The sequence below is a fragment of the Lacerta agilis genome, chromosome 1 (assembly GCF_009819535.1).
Source record: "Lacerta agilis isolate rLacAgi1 chromosome 1, rLacAgi1.pri, whole genome shotgun sequence".
In the NCBI taxonomy this organism is placed as follows: Eukaryota; Metazoa; Chordata; class Lepidosauria; order Squamata; family Lacertidae; genus Lacerta; species Lacerta agilis.
Window position 1 is genome coordinate 69,927,250 of NC_046312.1, and position 19,199 is coordinate 69,946,448.

The window sequence follows — 19,199 nt, forward strand, 5'->3', positions numbered from 1 at the left end:
CCTGGGATTACAACAGCAAGTGTCTGCATTCATTTTAAATCCCCACTCAACAGATTATCATCATGTGGGAACATCTGTAATTGTGGGCACACCCTTAGATTAATCCATAAATATATCTGCTGAACTGGAATGTTTCATTCAGCTGTGAATATATGGATTTAGATGTCCACCTATATTAGATTAAAAATTCTTCAATTAGCTATTGACCTATTTGCTGTCAAAGATTGTTCACAAATATTCTAATATCTTAGCTTAAATGCAGTTAGTGTCTGCCACCCCTTAGGCAGAAGAGATTTCTTGGGGTTGAGGGACAGGAGAGAGAGAGAGAGGAAGAAAGAAAGAAAGAAAGAAAGAAAGAAAGAAAGAAAGAGGAAAAGGAATGTACAAGGATCACCAGATTGCCAGCACAAGCCTTTTGCAATCTTTAGGATATCTACTCAGAAGTACATACCATTGAACCAAATTGAGTTTACTCACCCTCCCCAAATGTGTACAATTTAAGACCTCAGTGATTTGATCAAAGCTTTCTACTGAAAACAAGCTTGTATAAATTAGCTTTAAAATTGGACTTGGAAAGTTCCTTCCCTACCTTCACTCCCAATTTCATATTCCGTTGTTTTAACTAACATTCAGAAGATTGAGAAGAATAATTTTTTAAAAGAGGCTAGTTTGGCTTTAATGTATTCTTGGATGGGAGCATTTTAGAAATGACTCAGTAAAGGCAGATTTTCTGGAAAAATCCTGGCACTGGATTCTTGCTTGAAGAAAATATTTTAGAAGAGGCTCTCCTCTCCCACTCCAAATTCATAAACAGGGATACAGTGCTTTCAAGGATAAAGCTAACCCCAATTTTTGAAATAATTCCCTGTTATCAGAGAGTTGCACCATGGTTAACTGGGATATGAGAGAAAAGCACTTTCTGTGATCCAAACTAGCCATCCTGAAAAGGTGTTAGACTTCTCTTAACAGCTTAAGGCATCTTGGAATGTAAAAGCAATTGGAAAATTGCACAGCCAGGCATATATATATCCTGACCCCAAGCTGTTTCATACAGCATGGGTTATGGCAGCTGCAGGACAGATGTGATTTATAGTATGTTTCTTACTCCCACTGGGGCAATTCAATTCTGATGTGTTCCATCAGTTATATCTATGTAATATGGATTTGCTTTTAAAAGCCAACAAATATTATGCATAGCTTATTTCAGCTTACCATTTCATTGAATGTTGGATTTCTTGTTTTCCGTGATATCTTGGTTTTCCGTTTAGAGGTTTTATGTATGTCCGGAAGCAGGTATGTTTTCACATATGGATTTGGGTCTGTGCCATCGTCAGTCACCTGAGAATGAGAGCACATTTCTGGTTTAAGGAACAACCATCAACCATACTGAAATAATGTAAGACACTGATGTTGCTGTTTAAATAACACAGGGATTTTTATCATAGGGATCATACCCTTAGAAATAACTGTTGGAAAGAGCAAACTAATTGTCACCAAAATCTACTATGAACTATCATATGCATTTTCCAGCTTTGTACATACCAGATCCTTTATGTGCATCACCATGATAAACAGAGTGCTGTTTCTATAGGAGATAGATAGTTTAACTTCTCCTCCTACTTTGCCCGAGGTAGGACTTGAAGGGCTCACATCTTAAAAAAAGAAAAGGAAGAATGGTAATTTCCTCTATATTCCATAGTCAGAACATTATCTAACCTGTGCACTTGTCATTCCCTTTTCCCACAGAGGCTAGTTTATGGAGTTCTGACTACTAGAAGTGACAACATGTAATGTCACATTACTATCAGAGATGAATCCAGCAAACTGTCATTGAGGAGACAGTGACAAAATAGAGCGAACTCCACAAAACCCACTGGACAAATCACACACACTTTATTAGATAACAAATTCACCTCCTCTCCATCAAAAACTTTCACCACTTCATACCAATCTGTTTGTGGTTTATAATTTCCCACAGAGCTTAAATTACAGGTGAGTCTAGAAGGGAGACATTTATTCATGGGTGGAGTTCTTTGGCAAAATGACAAATGTGACATTTGTTGAAATATATTCTATTTGCTCGTTCTTCTATTAAATATAAAATAAGAAAGGAAGCAAAAAAGGGGGGCAGAAGAAAACCAGCACACAAAAATCATTGAACTTGTATTTTAAAATAGAAAAAGAAAAAAAAAACCTCAAATATAGATGTTTTGAAATACATTCTCTTCCAAGGACACTTTAAACAGGTAAATATTTTTATTCACTCGCTCTGAATTATTGATTTGTGTGCTAGGAAAAACGAGGGGGGAGAGAAGAAATGATTGCAATGTTCAATAACTAGTTCAATACAGTTGTCCTCCTGCCTTTATGATTTTTCCTTTTTGTGCTTGATAGAATGTAACTACACAAATATTTTCACTTTTCAGGACACAGTGATCCAAGTTGCCTTTTCTTCTTTAAAAGCGATATTCTTACCTGTACACTTAGCTATTCCATCTATTCCTTCAGCTTTTTCATCACGAAGTATGGGATGAAAGAATGTATAAACAAGATCACACTAGATTTGGAAAGACAAAATGTTATTATGAGGTGACTGTACCCAACATAAAGGAATTAAAACAATGATGTTTATATTACTTTGTAGAATTACCTCCGAAACGTCTGCAGATGCATTCATTAAACTTTGTATGTAGCTGTTCAGTTCCACCTTCCTTTTGGCTGCTACATCCTTTATATGTGTTCTTCCTAAAACCATCTTATTAGGAAAGCTGCAATTTAGATACAATGAACACAACATTAATAAGAAGAGTAAGTAGAAACAATCAGTATTTAATTTTTGCTGAAGTAAACAAATACTTCAAGACTGTAAGACAAGATACTGGTATAATCTATGAGTTGGTCCAAAAGCTAGTGCAATCTTACAATAGAACTGAAGGAACACTCCAAATTATACTGTTGTCAGCTGTCCAGTATTTGTTACTATATCAAGAGTACTACTCCAAGTATAAGGTAACATGGCAATACACATGCTCCAAGGAAATATTTTCCACCCTTCTGTCCCCTCTCCCTTTTCTAAAATCACTGAAAGCAAATACTCAAGCACCATCAACTGTTATAGTCCCTTTCAGAAACAATATGACAAATACAGAAAATACAATTCTCATGTGCCTGCATCACTCAAGAGAAATGAGCAACAATTAATAGCTACTACTAGTCAAAGTTCTATGTGTGACATCTATGTCATATTCAGAACAGACCTGCTGAAATTAATGGTGAATGACCAGCACTGCATGTTACCCTTAGTATGTTACTATAATGTCCTTTGAGTCAATCTGACACACCATATCCTTAATCCCAGAAAATTGTATACCACTCTGACCCAGGCAGAATTTTAGACTAATTTAAAATGATACTCTTTTCCTAATTAAAAAATGAGTTGTGAAATACAGTTTGTTTCAGGGAGAAGCTACTACTTAGAAAAAGTAAAAAGCTCAACAGCACCCAAGGAGATACTGAAATAAGTGAAGGCTTTAGGGCTATGGAACTACAGTGACTGTTCTATATCCTCCTTTGATACTTTCCTTCAGAGGCAGTTACAACAGTGTTGTATACTCACAGCCCAGCTCCTGGAATTTAAGAGTACTGCATACATGGGGAAATATATTTCATAAAAGGTTAACTTTCACACCTCACTTGTGGATAATCCCAAGAAGTGAGCCTCAGTTCTTTCAGCCTTTCCACAGGAAAGGCTATGGCTATGCTGAACGATTGCTATGTCCACTTTATAGGTTTTAAGGTTACTGAGAAAATTTAATTGTTGCAACACATGAAAGCTCAGTGGATTTCAAATTATTTTGTTTATATTTAATTGAGTTTTCAGGAACCTACCCTGGTAATTTCCAAAGAGGAAATAGGATGCCAAGCTTGTTGTGGAATTCCTGGAATTCATCAAATGTCCGAAAAATGAATGTGGGTTCACTTTGCCCCTCTCTTAAAACCCTGACAACATAGATCTGCCAAATCAGAAAGGAACACACTTTAGTAACTTAAAACAAACACACACACACAGTTATTTTATTTTATATATTTCCCATCATCCAACAAAAGAAAGCAAAGAGATAGTGCCATTGTCTCACGAGTGTAAACACACAAAAAGAACAATAATAATTTCAGTACCAGGTGTTGCAAGTGTGTCTACAGGTTTCTTCCTTAGAAATATAGCTCCTCAAAGCTCTTAAATAACATTTAACTGAAGGCAGGAAAGCAGAGTTTTATTAATGAGAAAAGCAGCAGTGACAGGCCACAAGCTATTTTCAAGGTTACATTGCTTTTATGTTTGCTGTGACGGGGTGTGTGCACGCTATGTATATGAACAGGAAGCCAAAAAAGCTGAGCAGACCCACCCAACATTTACAGAATTCATTTTCTACTGTATGACACTATCCTGGAAATATGTTTCCCTTGTAAAGATAGATTGTGGAATTAAAGCTTGGCAATTAAGATTTGTGGACAACGCAATTCAGACTGATCATAACCTGGGATCCTGAGCTGTTGCAATAGTATTGCTATGCTATTATATAAACACTGAATGATGGCAGACAGGAACTGGCCATGGCTTCTTGATCCGCAGAAGTATGCAAGGCAAAAGAACACACACACACACACATTCAGGATTGGTATTAGGGACACATGGGCAGCTGCAGCTTTATGAACTTCAGCTTTCAGAGAGTCTATCCCATTATGGTATGAAGGGAGCTTTCCCATGGCCAACACTGCCTTTCTGCTGGAGCCCTTCTTAATAAAGTAACAAACATTACTTCTTTCTCCCAGTTAAATGTCCTGATGAAGCTGATGCCAAGTTCCAAGATAATACATAGGCAATATTTGTGGAGAAACAACAGCTTCAGGACTCAGCAAGCTGCACCAATAATAAAAGGGAAAATGGCAAAACCTGGAAATCTTAAGACACAGTATGGATCCACATACTTACATAATATTTATCTGGGTTGTATCGCTTATGGTATGTAAAGACAGACACCTCTTTGATACGACCATCTTGTTTAAGCGAGTGTGTTTTGGGAGAAAAAGAGAGGATGGGCTCATCATTGGAAGGCAGGCCTGAAAAACGCAGCTGAGCAAGGTTGTGAATGAAAAAATTGAACTTTGTGGCAACACTTCCCAAACTTGATTCAATCAACCTAAAAAAAAGGGGGGGGGAAATCAGATCATGTTCATTTCCTTTGAGATGTACAGTACATTTGCTTAATTGGAGTAAAAAGGAAAACTATTTTCATAGATCACAGAATTGATCATACCTACTTTATTAAAACTGATGAACATGCATAAATAAGGTTTTTGAAAAAAGGGAAAAAAGTGGTACCTTGTAAAGAAAATTGTAGCTTCAGCATCTGTAGTTTGGGGTTGAAGAGCATCCTGGACGTATTTCAAGTCTTGAACTCCAGTAAGTTCTGGTAATCCAGAAGAGAGCATCTATAGAGTGAACAGATGTTTTAAAAATGGAGATCAATTATGCACTGGTACAGCCAAACCAAACCAAACCAAACCAAACCAAACCAAACCAAACCAGTACTATATTTTAAAATAGCATTTCCAGATTTTATTAATGCAGTCATTATGACATAAATTTAACCTGCAGTTTCCTGCACTTAACACTGCATAGTTGTCTTTAAGCACAAGAACCATTCACTTGAAAACATCCAAAGGTTACAAGCCCACATGCACAACTGACTTCCCATCACAGAAACAGAACTTCCCCATCCTCCCCTCTCTGCTTCAGCACCCTGCACTCCCTTTTAGCAAAATATGCTCTGAAGATTGAGGGACAGTCTGGAACAGAGTTTGCAAGGGGAGCAGAGGAAGCCTCTTGCCTTATTTGGCAAAACCTCCAACAATACAAAAACTATTACCAGTGATAGGAGGTTAAGAAAAAGGTTGGCTTGTTTCCTTATCAAGTTATAAGCCTGGCAGCAGAGATCTACGAACAACTGGAAACGGATGGTAGGTTTTTCACCACCGTTGATAACGTAGGCCATATCTGATGTCAGCACAAAAGGAGCCCGATCCCTTTAGAAAGAAGAGATAAATCAAATACAGATTTTTAAGTACTGAAATTTCATTTTCTAAACTTCTAACATGTGAGGGAATTTCACAGGAACTCTGCAAATTGTGAAAAATGGAGGAGGAAGCAACTGCTGTAAGCAAATGGTTCAGAGTGTATCAGTGGCCCACAGCCCCCTTCCCTTCTTTGTATATTTTCATAGATCAAAATAAAATCAATTTATCAGATGCAGAGCCTGTATGGCAACCATACACTGACATATTTAACATTATTTTGGAAGAAAAGTTACAGCTAGCAGAGCATACTGCCACAGAAAGCTATCGATCTTTTCAAGACCATTTATTACTTATAGCTGTAAAGTTAGCTCTATAGTTATGCCTCAAATTTTACTTTGAAATCATACCTCTTAAAGCTCCCAAACATCTGTGCATGGCCCAAAAACTTTCCAAAATCAATATGGAATGTATGTCCTGTACTTCGAAGCATGATGTTGTCATTGTGACGGTCACAGATACCTAGGACATAGGTGGCCACGCAACACCCAGCACAAGAATATATGAAGTTTTCAGAAGCCTAGTATAAGGAAAAAGAAATGTTAAGTTAGATTCAATCTAATTTACTGCTTGGAGAATACGACTGTGGTTTATCATACATAAGTCAAGCGTGGTAGCAGAACTGCCAGTCCCTCAAGTAGAACATAATTAGGAACTTTTAAGGATTGTATTAAGTTTTGCTTAATTTTTGAGAAGTTAATAGGGTAATATGATCAACTGGAAAAGAGTAAGCACCATCTTGTGCTGGGTGTTGCAAGTAGCTTTTAGAGGTGTTAAGAAGGGTTAGAGGAGAGAGAACCTGAAAAGTTAAAAACGATTTATGCCACACAGTCAAATGGCTTCTACAAATTAATAGGCAACATGCGCAATTAGGAAGTGTAACAAAAAAAACTGCACTAAAATTAGAATAAAAAGTATAAAAGTAATATAGTAATAAAGTTACTGTAGATCTTCCTTTTCTTTCCAATATTCAATATTTGCTTTAAAAAACCTGTTATGTACAGAGGTGTAGGAAGCTGCTCGGGCACCTGGAGCGGCAAACATGACGTGCACCCGGGGACGGGGTGTTGCTATGTAGTGCGCATGCGCAGCATCGCTACGTATGACGCATGTGTCATACGTAGTGACGCTGTGCATGCGCGCTGTGTATCGGGTTGCTGGCGCCGCCACTCCAGCGCCGTATGGACGATGCCGGGATCCTCTGCTCGTGGCTGCAGCTGCAAACGGGAGGATTCTCTACATGAGGCCGCAGCCTCAAGCAGAGGATCCTGGCACCGTCGGTACGGCGCTGGAGCGGCGCTGCCAGCAAACCACATGCCTTGTCACCCCCAGAGACGTGGCACCGGGATAGCACCGCCTCCACCGTTCCTACGCCCCTTGTTACAATAGGAGTTTCCCTGGTATCTGTTCTTTCCTCGTGAATTTCAATCAGTTTCATATTAAAGTTACCTTTTCATATTCTTCTTCTGTAGGGTTGTATTTTCTTAGCCATTCTGCAAGGGGCTTATCTTTAAAGGACCCTGTCACTCCATACTCTACTTGAATTTTCCTAAGTGTATCTGAAGCTGGAACAAGCTCCACCAAACCTTAAATCCAATAAGCAAAAAAATATTTACTGTCAGGCATACAGGATTTGTACTCTATTTCTATAATGGGTTTAATTAAGTCTTAACTTCGAACATTTTAAAGAAATACTTCTGTGAATCCAAAGTGCTTGCTGACAAATAATGTTGCATGACATGAAATATTTGTACCTGTGCTCATTCAAATTGATCTTTAAATCAAATCAATACTTTGTAGATAACCAAAAAGTCATTAACAGTTTTAGACTTAGAAGCTGCTAGCAGAAGAATCCTTACAATTTTTAGCTCTCCTCTCCAATCATATATTTGAGATTTCTTCATATGGGATAGAATTTCCTTTACATCCTTGTTAACACTTTATCCAACTGATTTCAGACACAGCTGAAATTGCAGGAGGATGCTTTATATCGGATAGCTCAGTCTATGTCATCCCCCAAAGTGCTATTACTACACTTGCAAGGTGCTTCTCTGGCTTGCTCTGCAGACATACTTTTGAGGCAGAGGCTTTGGAGCAATCATGCTAAAGCTGTGTTCCCACTGGGAACAGTCACGAAAAGCAGACCAAAATCTAGATGGCATGGAAGGCATTATGCTCTGGGAACTACGAACGGTTCGCACCTCTGTCTTTGCCAGTTGAAAGGCACTTGAAGATAACCATCCGCAGGTCCAGTCCTTCCTGTAACCAGATCTTGTCCATAATTTTTATCATTTGCAGTGCCAACATGTCTTGGCGCAGATCTTCTCCAACCTGGAACAAAAGTAAGGATGCAAATAAAAACAATGACTTTCAACAGGAGATGTGTCATAAGCTGGGGTGTGCATAGTCAACTATGTTTCTGCACAATACCAGAAATGGGTGTTTGGCTAGAAAATTCAGTACTTCTTATTTGAAGATGAATGGGCAAGGCCTGGAAAAACCTCAGAAACTCAGAGAACAGCATTCTGCGCTCAGGGCTTCGTTGCCATCTATAGCTCCTTCAGAGGCATACCTAGGGTCCCTTGGCAAGTAGCTGTATTGGTGCCCCCCACCCAATTACTTTACTGCAATAGCCATACATGCCATAGGTATGTATCATAAAGCTAACTAGTTTTAAAAGAGATTCATCAAATTTATGTTACCACAAAAGTATGTCTGTCAAACACATACTGAAAAAATGTACCTTAAACATGACATTAATTTCTTCTCCCAAGGGATCTGCATTCACCAGAGCAAGTTTAAGAGGTACTGCATTAGAACTGAAGTAGGAACATGCCTGCAAAATACAATTTACATTAATTACTGCAACAGTAGACTAACTAGCAATACAAAGGCAATCAAGGAGCTCCAACTATCCTTACAAGAAAATATTATAATTAATTAAGGATACAGAAGCCCAACTTAAAAGCAGTATCTTTTTGTTATTTCTCATGGCCATATTGATGAAGTGAAGATGACAGATTTACAGAGATTTGCATTGTATCATCTAACCCTAGTGCCTTATTATAAAAATAGCAAAGTATGTTCCAACAGTATTATAAAGCTTTTTTATTATAAAAAATCTGCTTGCATTTACTATACATATTTATCTATATTGTTCATCCTCCCCCCTTTTATTGTTACATTGCTAATAAGATACAAAATAAGTATCTTAAAAAAAAGATTTATCCAGCCCTCATGAATGCATGGGGGGGGGGCGAATTGCAAAGGAGTACAGTGGTGCCCCACTAGACGAATGCCCCGCTAGACGAAAAAGTCAATGGGGCTGCTTCGCAAGACGAAATAAATAAATAAATAAATAAATAAATAAATATAGTCTTGCGAAGCAGCCCCATTGACTATATATAAGCGCGAAAACCTCCGCGCTCCATTGCCGCTTCGCTAGACGAAAAATTCGCTCTACGAATAAACTCGTAGAACGAATTCTTTTCGTCTAGCGGGGCACCACTGTATGGCTTCAACAACTTCCTGTTTCTTCCTACAACTGTGCACCTATGCAAATTTATTTGACAGTTTAGTACAGTCGTACCTCGGAAGTTGAACGCCTTGTGAGACAAACGTTTTGGTTCCCCAATGCTACAAACCCGGAAGTTATTGTTCTGGTTTGCGAAGGTTCTTTGGAACCTGAATATCCATCGCAGCTTCTGATTGGCTGCAGGAGCTTCCTGCCTTGGAACCCAAACGTTTTGGAAGTCAAACAGACTTCCAGAACGGATTTGGTTCGACTTCCAAGGTATGACTGTATTTGACTTCGAATTTCACAAAGCACTGAAGTCAAGAGTGAGATTATCCAAAAAACTGTATGCGTATTTCTAATTATGGTGGTCTTATTTTCTTAAGCACTTTCAAAATCTGTGCTGAAAATTCCCATACAGAGAATTTTAGGTTCTGTCTTCTAGTTATTACTGGAACTTCCATATACGGAGGCAACATGATTCCAAGTGCCATATCCTAGGGAGATAAAGGGAGGAGCGCTTGACTTCATGCCACCCTGTAAACTTCCCAGAGGGACTTGTCTGGCTAATGTTAGAAACTGGACTGGTTGACCTTTCGTCTCATCCAACAATGGTTTTAATCATTTACAGTTTCAAGTCATTTGCCCTATGCCCGCCAAACAGTTTTGCTCTTTCCTGCTGGTTATTCTTGCATGTGAGTACATACATATTATACTGGATTAGAAATCAAGACACACACCATACCTTGACATTCAGTTCTTTAGCTACAAGGCTGGGACTGAGAGGCAAACGGCATTTGTTTTTTAAGAAAATGGACTGAACACGCTCCATTCCGCTTTGTAAGACAATCTGTTAATGAACAGCACAAGGTTAAAATTTACCTGGATTGAGAAGTGATTTTAATTAGCAATACACATACAAATATATATTCCTAATGTAACAAACCTGTCTGGAAGATCCACTTGCTTGTTTTACTTTTTCTGCCACGGTTCCCAGAATCTGTACTAATTTTGTCTGCTTTTCCAGCTCTTCTCTCAATCCTTTGCCACAGACTGAAAGGAAGGCACCAAGGATATGCTCATACCTTACACCATGTTTGATATCATGCAAGGCATCCTTCAGTAACCTGAAATATTACATATTATATTAGTTTTTTCACCAACTGCACACACGCACACCCTCCGTAGGCTACTAAATTTCCTGCTGCAGTAACTAGATTATAAAGTGCCACAGAACACAGTATTAGTTGACACATACAACACAAGCAATACAAGAAAAGGTGTGAAGGGAGAGAGGCTACAATTCTAAATACAAGGAAGTAAGCCCCAGTGTAGGCAGTGGGAATTACATTAGAGTAAACATGCAATGGATTGGGCAAGGAAATGTGAATTAAGAGTTAAGATGCTCTCTCTAGTACTGCAGCAAAGAAGAAGAAGAAGAGTTTGGATTTGATATTCCGCTTTATCACTACCCGAAGGAGTCTCAAAGCGGCTAACATTCTCCTTTCCCTTCCTCCCCCACAACAAACACTCTGTGAGGTGAGTGAGGCTGAGAGACTTCAGAGAAGTGTGACTAGCCCAAGGTCACCCAGCAGCTGCATGTGGAGGAGCGGAGACGCGAACCCAGTTCCCCAGATTACGAGTCTACCGCTCTTAACCACTACACCATACTGGTGGGTCCTCAGCTTCCACAGAAAAGTCCTATCAAAGAACTTTAGAGAAAGTGTGGTTATAGATAAACTACTTTTCATCTCTGTGTTCAGGGCCATGCTACTTCCACTACATTTGGGTAACGTTAAATTGGTGTTATCGGTTTTCATTACAAAGCAACACTTTGCTTAGGATACAGAATGATGAACTAACTGCACTAGTATGAGAAAGGCTGGTGTAAAATGTGGTACTTTACAATATAAGTTAGCCTGCTGGAAAAGAAAGAAGCAGCCTGGGGCATCATAAAGTAAGTTTTTCAGAACACGTAATTAAAAATATTTCCAGTAGTGGCAGCAGATATTTTTCTATGCTAGAAGGAACTGTGATCTATAATAAATAATAATAATAATAATAATAATAATAATAATAATAATAATAATAATATACTTTATATTCTCAGACTAGCTAACTAAAGTCTGGGAATATAAAATCTTAGAACAAAAATCTGATAACAAAAAAGAATGTATATCTTCTTACCAATATAAATAGTGTGCTATTCGAATATTTCCTAATGCTCGGGCCAAAAGGAATCTGACTAGAGCGTTGTCCAGATAGGTTTCATATTTTAGTGCCTAAATATATAAGAGAGATCAGGTTTTAACAAACAGAGTTATTAAAGCAGCTGTCTATTTGAGGGGCTACAGTGAACTAGTATAAAATATAGTTGTAATACTCAATGAACACAACTTTAGATGGCTTACTACAACCAGACACATGTAATTTTACAGATATTTTAAGGGGACAACTATACCCAGAACCATATTCCTGGGTATGTAAAGCTATTCAGCACAGATGTAAGTTACTATTCATTCAGAATATATGTACTTATTTAGAATATCTGTCCTTTTGTTTTTTGACATCTCCCATAACAATGAAAAATAGTACTTACAAAACACAAATTTTAAGTATTAATCAAAATTTATACTTGCTTATAAGCAAATGGGAAATCAACAACTAGCATACACAATAAAATCTGTGATCAGCAACAGTTAACCACTTTTAATTATATGATGATTGGCCTAAGCAAATAAAAAAGTTTTCCTCTGGCACCAGGAAAGCTTCCCTGGACATTTCACATGTGGGGTGTCACAGATGGAAAAGGCTTCTCTTCAGTCACTGCCTGCCTAATTTCAGAAGCTGTGGGGAGGAGGCACTGAAAATGGTCTCAAATGATCTTAGCATTTGGGCAGGCTCACTATCATCATTTTAGATATGAATCAAAGAACTGAGTTCCATTGCAGCCTTGGAAATACTTATCCAGTATCGTATGCACACAGCCTTGCCTGGCATTAATCCTTCAGTATTCCCTTCTCTCTGGCCCTTGCCAAGAAGGAAGGAGGGTGTCTATATTAAAGGGGTAGCAAAAGCAACCAGGAATGCATGAAGATGGTTAGGAAAAAAGGAGGGAGGTTCAGTTTGCCTTTTAAGAGCAACTGCCAATCACACCAGGTAAATTACAAACCCATAGTTTGAATTTATTGTACTAAATATCATTGTATCAAAATCCTGCACTTTCAAAACAAAAATAATCCATATTTTTTGTGTGCAATTGGTAAATGCCAAGTTTCCTGCCCTCTCGCTTTCAAGATATTTAAATGTGTCATTCATCTCACCTGCACAAACTGGGGAAGAAAGTCAGCAAGTTCATCATCACTAATCGCCTCAATCCACTGCACAGCTCTTGTTCTTACTTCCTGATCTGCAAAGCTACAAAGCATAACATCTAAAACAGTGTTTCGTTTAACTTTGACAAGAGCATACTTGGTGGTTTTTGGAATAAATAATCATTTTTATTAATGAAGAATCTAAACCAGTTCTCGGTCTATATAAAATGTGCTATAATCTGCAGGGGAACAAAAAAAATTGTCTTGAGAATTTGCAGCCTCGCTTCCTTACGGGGACTGTTGAAATGTTTCTCAGAATGCACTGTCATTCTGTGACTCCCTAAATCAGTACATACAGTATAACACAACAGGAAAGACACTTGATTGTACCAATAAGGGATATTCCTAATTGTGAACACTGGCATATCCGCCTGCAAAACTATACAGTGGTGCCCCGCTAGACGAAAATAATTCGTTCTGCGAAAATTTTCGTCTAGCGGGTTTTTCGTCTAGCGAAGCGGCAATGACAGCTGTGCTTTCGCTAGACGAAAAAAAAGACGAAAAAATTTCGTCTTGCGAGGCAGCCCCATAGACAAATTCGTCTTGCGGGGCAGCCTTCCGCTAGACGAATGCCTTCATCTAGCGAGTTTTTCGTCTTGCGAGGCATTCGTCTAGCGGGGCACCACTGTATAACATTCTTCCAATGTCAACATTAACACTGTAATGTTGTACTGGCACAGCACCATTGTAATCAGGCTACAAGCCTACTAAAAAAAATATCAATTTAGAACCCTAAGCCTTGCAAGATGCACATTTCATCATCTGCAACCTCCAAGGACACATTTGTGTGGCTGCTGAAACTTCCATTAATCAGCAAACAGTAAGTTAATGAATTATGAATGTGGCTTGCACTTCTCACTTGAAGAAGAGAATAGCACAACATAGTTCAGAACTTGTTACTTACTTGGAGTCCAGCAATTCTAATGCAGTTAGAGGAGGTAAGGGAGGCCACTGCTGAAGCAGCAAATATATTTCAGGCAGGTTTGTCATATCCCAGTTTGGTGCACTGGCCAATATCTTTGGAAGGCTGCTTGCATATGTATGGCAATAATGTCTCTTCTCCCACAAAAATGCTTTATCCTTTCTAGACAATCTACAGAAAGAAAGAAAGAAAGAAAGAAAGAAAGAAAGAAAGAAAGACAAAACGTTTTTATTAGTTCATGACAATATATTTATGGTTATCACTGCAGTCATTAATGCATGCCCCTTGGGAAGAAAACAGCCACAAAGTTTAGGACATGCAGAACACAATATTATATTCGAAAGAAAATAGAAAATTCTTTCCAGTAGCACCTTAGAGACCAACTGAGTTTGTTCTTGGTATGAGCTTGGTATGAGCAATAAACCCAGATGCCAACTTTGCTGCCACATAAACCCGGACAACACCATTACTGGTCCCAACAACATCGAACATACCATCTCAGGACTATTTAATTGCTCATCTTCCAACATTGTGTATGCAATCAAATGCCAACAGTGCCCTTCAGCTCTCTATACTGGACAAACAGGCCAAACCCTACGCCAAAGGATAAATGGACATAAATCTGATATCAGGAATCACAAGACAGAGAAACCAGAACACTTCAATCTCCCAGGACATTCTATAAAAGATCTCAAAGTAGCTGTCTTAATACAAAGAAATTTCAGAAATAGACTGGAAAGAGAAGTGGCTGAATTACAACTAATCACCAAACTTAAAACCACGGAGAAACCTGGTCTGAACAAAGACATTGGATTCTTATCTCATTATACATAACAAAGCTATCTTTAGCCATCTCACCCCTTGCCTTTCCCTGCAAGACTAATTGCAGCCGTTAAGAGTTGTCAACAGGTTTTCCACACCTATCAGCTGATCACCCATTCCCACCACCCTTCTGAGTAATACCCCTCCCCACTCCCTCACTATATTTAAGGATCTGGTGACTTCTGTTTCAGTGTATCTGAAGAAGTGTGCATGCACACGAAAGCTCATACCAAGAACAAACTCAGTTGGTCTCTAAGGTGCTACTGGAAAGAATTTTCTATTTTGTTTCGACTATGGCAGACCAACACGGCTACCCACCTGTAACAATATTATATTGTAATGTTGTGAAACGCCCAAGCAGGGAAAAGGCTGCTACAGTCAGAATGGTAAAGCAAGGCTTTTGAGCTGCATTCATGCTAGGAGACTTTAGTGCTGATGCAGCATTGCTTTCCACACTCAGCCACAAATGAAATTAAAATGGTAGTTCTATATACCGCTAAAAAGTACTGTAGTCCCCATAAAAAGCAAGCAAGTAAACCTTATTATATCCCTATGTTTAGTCAGAGATAAGATCCATTGCAACAGAGGTTCCATTTTTTCCAGTCCCTGGCAACACTTTTGACTCCACAGGCCATATCATTATTAGGATCTGCCTCATGGGTCAAATTTGACAATCACCTGATGTCACAAATGAAGTCAGGGGATTTGGTGATTTGAAGTCCCAAACTCAAAGGAAAAAAGTCTTGAAATGAACGGGGGGACGGGGGACACGGACATCCAGACCAAGCAGGAAACAGAAACGGAAACACACACACACACACACAGGATTGCCATCCTTTGCACCCTACTCTGTGAAGCATTTCAAAGGGTCCCAACAAAACTTTGGAAACTGCTTAAGTGGGCTTTGCCCAAGCCCTGGCCTTGACATCAGGGGTAGGGTGGGTTTCAATCCTGGGCTGAGATTTTAAGGTTTTTATGTAGTCAAGCAAGGCCAAAATTGTCAAGTTTTTTATATTTCAAACCCTCATAACTCAAAAACAAGATTAGATTAAAAAAATTAAAAATTGACATCAGGTAGCTTCTTTTATACTACTTTTAGGAAACTGAAAATGAAAGCAATATGAAATTGTAAGGTAAAAGTCCCTGGATCATTTGACATGGAATGACCCTTCTATTATTCTGTGGTACTAAAAGTTAACAGGTTCTGCAGACCCAAAAAAGGTTAAAAGGAGGAGCTTTGAGGTCCAGGATAATCAACACGGAAATATTTAACATGTTGACCTCTGGACAGAGATTACTGAAAGACTGAAAAGACATCCGAATCTGCAACGCCTGGAAATATACTGTGATCACATCTTCAGTCAGCTTCCCTAAAAAGGGAATGATTGTGATGCGTCTAATCAGAATCAACACAATCTACACATATTGAAATAAAAAGGTAAATCATCCCTCACTTCAAATGGGGAAGAAGCACCTTTCCTTCAGGGAGGCAGTAACAACTATCTCCCAGCTTTTTGCTAATTATTTCATGCAAAAAGGACAATAAAAAGACAAGATTTCCCCAGATGACCAAAAATCCAGTCAAAATACAAGCTGTATAAAAACAAAAATAAATGCAGGGATGATTGCCATATATGACAATATACAGATGGGCAGCATGCTTTATGGTATTCTGATGCGTATTTCCTGTAAGAATGTCAGGTTTCAAGTTGTCTTGCACACTAAAGAGGAAAGATTTAGACGTGAGATTCAAAAGTGTGGAAATACAGTATTGTTCTGCATCTACATGAAGATAATTTTGACAGGACTTGTAAGCTAGAAGACAAATCAATACCCAATAAAGTGCAACATTTTGAATATGTATATTAAATTAAAAAGTGACTGTAGGCTACTAATTATGTAAAAAGGCAAACCACTACTCTTAATATTAAGGATAACCAAAGTAAAGTCCTCCAGATATTGTGGATTAAAACTCCCATAATCTCTGAAGATTGGCCATCCTAAATGAAGCTGATGAGACATGAAGTCCAAAACATTTGGAGGGCACCATGATGACTAACCACGCTTAACGCAATACAACATACCCAAGTCTACCCTCCTTGGAAAGAATGGAAAGAAGACGTTCTCTTGAATCTTTTTCCAATGTTTCTATGGAATGACATGTGGTACTGTTTGCAGCTTGAGGAATTTTGTATACAATATCAAATGATAAGGAAGGGAAATCCATCTGAAAAATTTAAAAAGTAAACTTATTATTGATGCAAACTATGACATGGCAACTCAGAGAATTTCTTCTACATCCCAATTACGACCTCATTTCCAGCACCCACTTTTTGTCCTCTTTCCCCTCACAATAACAAAACATCAAAGCCACAGACCATAAATATCAAAAAGAACATTTAGTGTGAAATGTTCTATCAAAAAGAACATTTAGTGTGAAATGTTCTCACAAATAATACATATATTATATAATAATAAAGTTTCCATATGACGTTTGTCATTGCAAAATGTGACTTACAATATATAAACAAATATATACATTAAAACTGGCATAAGGACACCACAGATAATTAAGAGCCAAAGGCCTGGTAAAAAGAAATGCCTAGTGCCTAAATCTATGTAATGATGGCACCAGGCAGGCCTCCCTGGGGAGAGCAATCCACAAGTGAGAGCCACCACTGAATAATCCTGTTCTCATATTGCCACCCTCCAGACCTCCCAAGGAGGGAGATCAAGAAAAAAGGCCTCAGATGATGACAGCAGGGTCTGGATCAGTTTATATGGGAAGAGGCAATCCTTGAGGTATTGTGATCCTGAGCTGCATAAGGCTCTATAGGCCAAAACCAGCAATTTGAATTAGGCCTGGAAACTAATTGGCAGCCAGTGCAATCAGGCCACGATTGGTGTTATGTGCCAAGACAATTAAAACTAGCTTTACTGTGGTGTGCAAAGTGGACCTTAAGAGTAGAATGCAAAATCGACCAAATGAAGCTACAAGTGGAGAAGCCCATTTTAAAATGCTCCCTAGAAGTTATAACAAGTAACTGAAGTACTAGAAAGAGAGGTTCTAACTTTCTGTTATCTTATTTTTTTATTTTTTTACATAGGGGCACATTCAAAAGTATTATGGCTGCCAGCAGTTTGAAGTACTACAGTCTGCCTCTACTACACCATCTCATTACATTGTATGTGTAGGCCAGACATCATGCACGCAAAGGTCCATAGTCAAGTACAAGGATCTATGTATATTTCCGCAGTTACACCATACAGTGGTACCTCGACTTACGAATTTAATCCGTTCCGAATGCACATTCGTAGGTTGAAAAATTCGTAAGTCGAAAAAAGTGATTTCCCCAAAAGAATGCATTGGAAATGAAAAATTCGAAAAAAATCGTAAGTCTAGTAAACCGCATCTAAAATTCATAAGTCGAGTAATTCATAAGTCGAGGTACCACTGTACTGAGAAAGTGATCCTTGCAATCATTTCCCAGCATGCTTATCAGGATGATAAAATGGTCTGTTAAACTGCATTAAACACTCACCCTTGCACAAAAAATAAAGGGTTGTGTGTATAAGAACTTGTAATGTGCAAATCCCTCAGACAGAGATCTTTAACTCTAAACTCTCATAGGCAAACTACGTCACAGATGTTTTCATATTTCTTCATCACTCTGCAGTTATTTTACTCTTTTGTATGTGCATGGACTGCAGTCATATACAAAAAGGCTAAAGCAGAAAAAGGGCAGATATATCCTCTCACGGTTTTGCAAAGAGTCCAAGTAATGACGAGATACAGCACTCAAATTTTCATTGTGGATTAAAGAAGATGAGACTGTGAAAGGGATCATTTATTACTACTCAAATAATTCTGCATAGGATATAAAAGCTTTTAAAAGTAATTAAGAGGGAACTAGCATTACCTGCAATACTATTCTTTCCATTAAATTTCCTTTTTTATGCACAGCTCCAGGGACAAGGTTTGTGGGAGGTGTCCAAAGGTGTAAAAGTTTTGTTCCACAAGTCAACATTCTACAGACACAAAACCAAGAATTTATCAGTTACAAAATGATAGCAGTTGGAATGTGAGGACAGAATTTGCTTGTTAAATCAAATAAAGAGCCAACTTAAGCAGTTATTACTAGGAAGAAAAAACAAGTTTTGTTCATAGAATCATCAAAGACCTGATTCATATACTTCAGCATCAGCAGGCTTATAAAGATAAATTTTCATATGCTTTTAAAGATAATTTTCAGAAGTCCTGAGCACTGTAGACCTCTGGATTGAAATCTTTAGTAGCCTATTAGATCAAAATTCATGACCCCTGCAAGCAAAACAGGAGGCATGAAAAGTCTGTCAAGGATGGAAGCACCAAAAAGGAGACTTATCCTCCCTCTTATGGCAGTGCCTTCTTTTCATCCATCTCAATGAGAATGTC

General features: G+C 38.4%; 1 protein-coding gene across 3 annotated transcripts in view; it reads right to left on the minus strand.

Moving 5' to 3' along the window:
• PIK3C2A (phosphatidylinositol-4-phosphate 3-kinase catalytic subunit type 2 alpha) overlaps positions 1–19,199 on the minus strand; it is a 47,915-nt gene that overhangs the window by 3,807 nt on the left and 24,909 nt on the right. For all 3 annotated transcript variants that reach the window (XM_033153710.1, XM_033153700.1, XM_033153719.1), the window contains exons 14-32: positions 18,685–18,793; positions 16,849–16,991; positions 13,925–14,113; positions 12,970–13,063; positions 11,834–11,928; positions 10,593–10,773; positions 10,392–10,496; positions 8,876–8,968; positions 8,334–8,463; positions 7,582–7,718; positions 6,483–6,652; positions 5,928–6,084; positions 5,381–5,490; positions 4,991–5,198; positions 3,889–4,013; positions 2,651–2,768; positions 2,476–2,557; positions 1,543–1,652; positions 1,213–1,338 (exon numbers count right to left, since the gene is read on the minus strand). In XM_033153710.1, the coding sequence (XP_033009601.1) occupies positions 1,213–1,338; positions 1,543–1,652; positions 2,476–2,557; positions 2,651–2,768; positions 3,889–4,013; positions 4,991–5,198; positions 5,381–5,490; positions 5,928–6,084; positions 6,483–6,652; positions 7,582–7,718; positions 8,334–8,463; positions 8,876–8,968; positions 10,392–10,496; positions 10,593–10,773; positions 11,834–11,928; positions 12,970–13,063; positions 13,925–14,113; positions 16,849–16,991; positions 18,685–18,793 (2,482 nt within the window). The remainder of the gene's footprint in view (positions 1–1,212; positions 1,339–1,542; positions 1,653–2,475; positions 2,558–2,650; positions 2,769–3,888; positions 4,014–4,990; positions 5,199–5,380; positions 5,491–5,927; positions 6,085–6,482; positions 6,653–7,581; positions 7,719–8,333; positions 8,464–8,875; positions 8,969–10,391; positions 10,497–10,592; positions 10,774–11,833; positions 11,929–12,969; positions 13,064–13,924; positions 14,114–16,848; positions 16,992–18,684; positions 18,794–19,199) is intronic.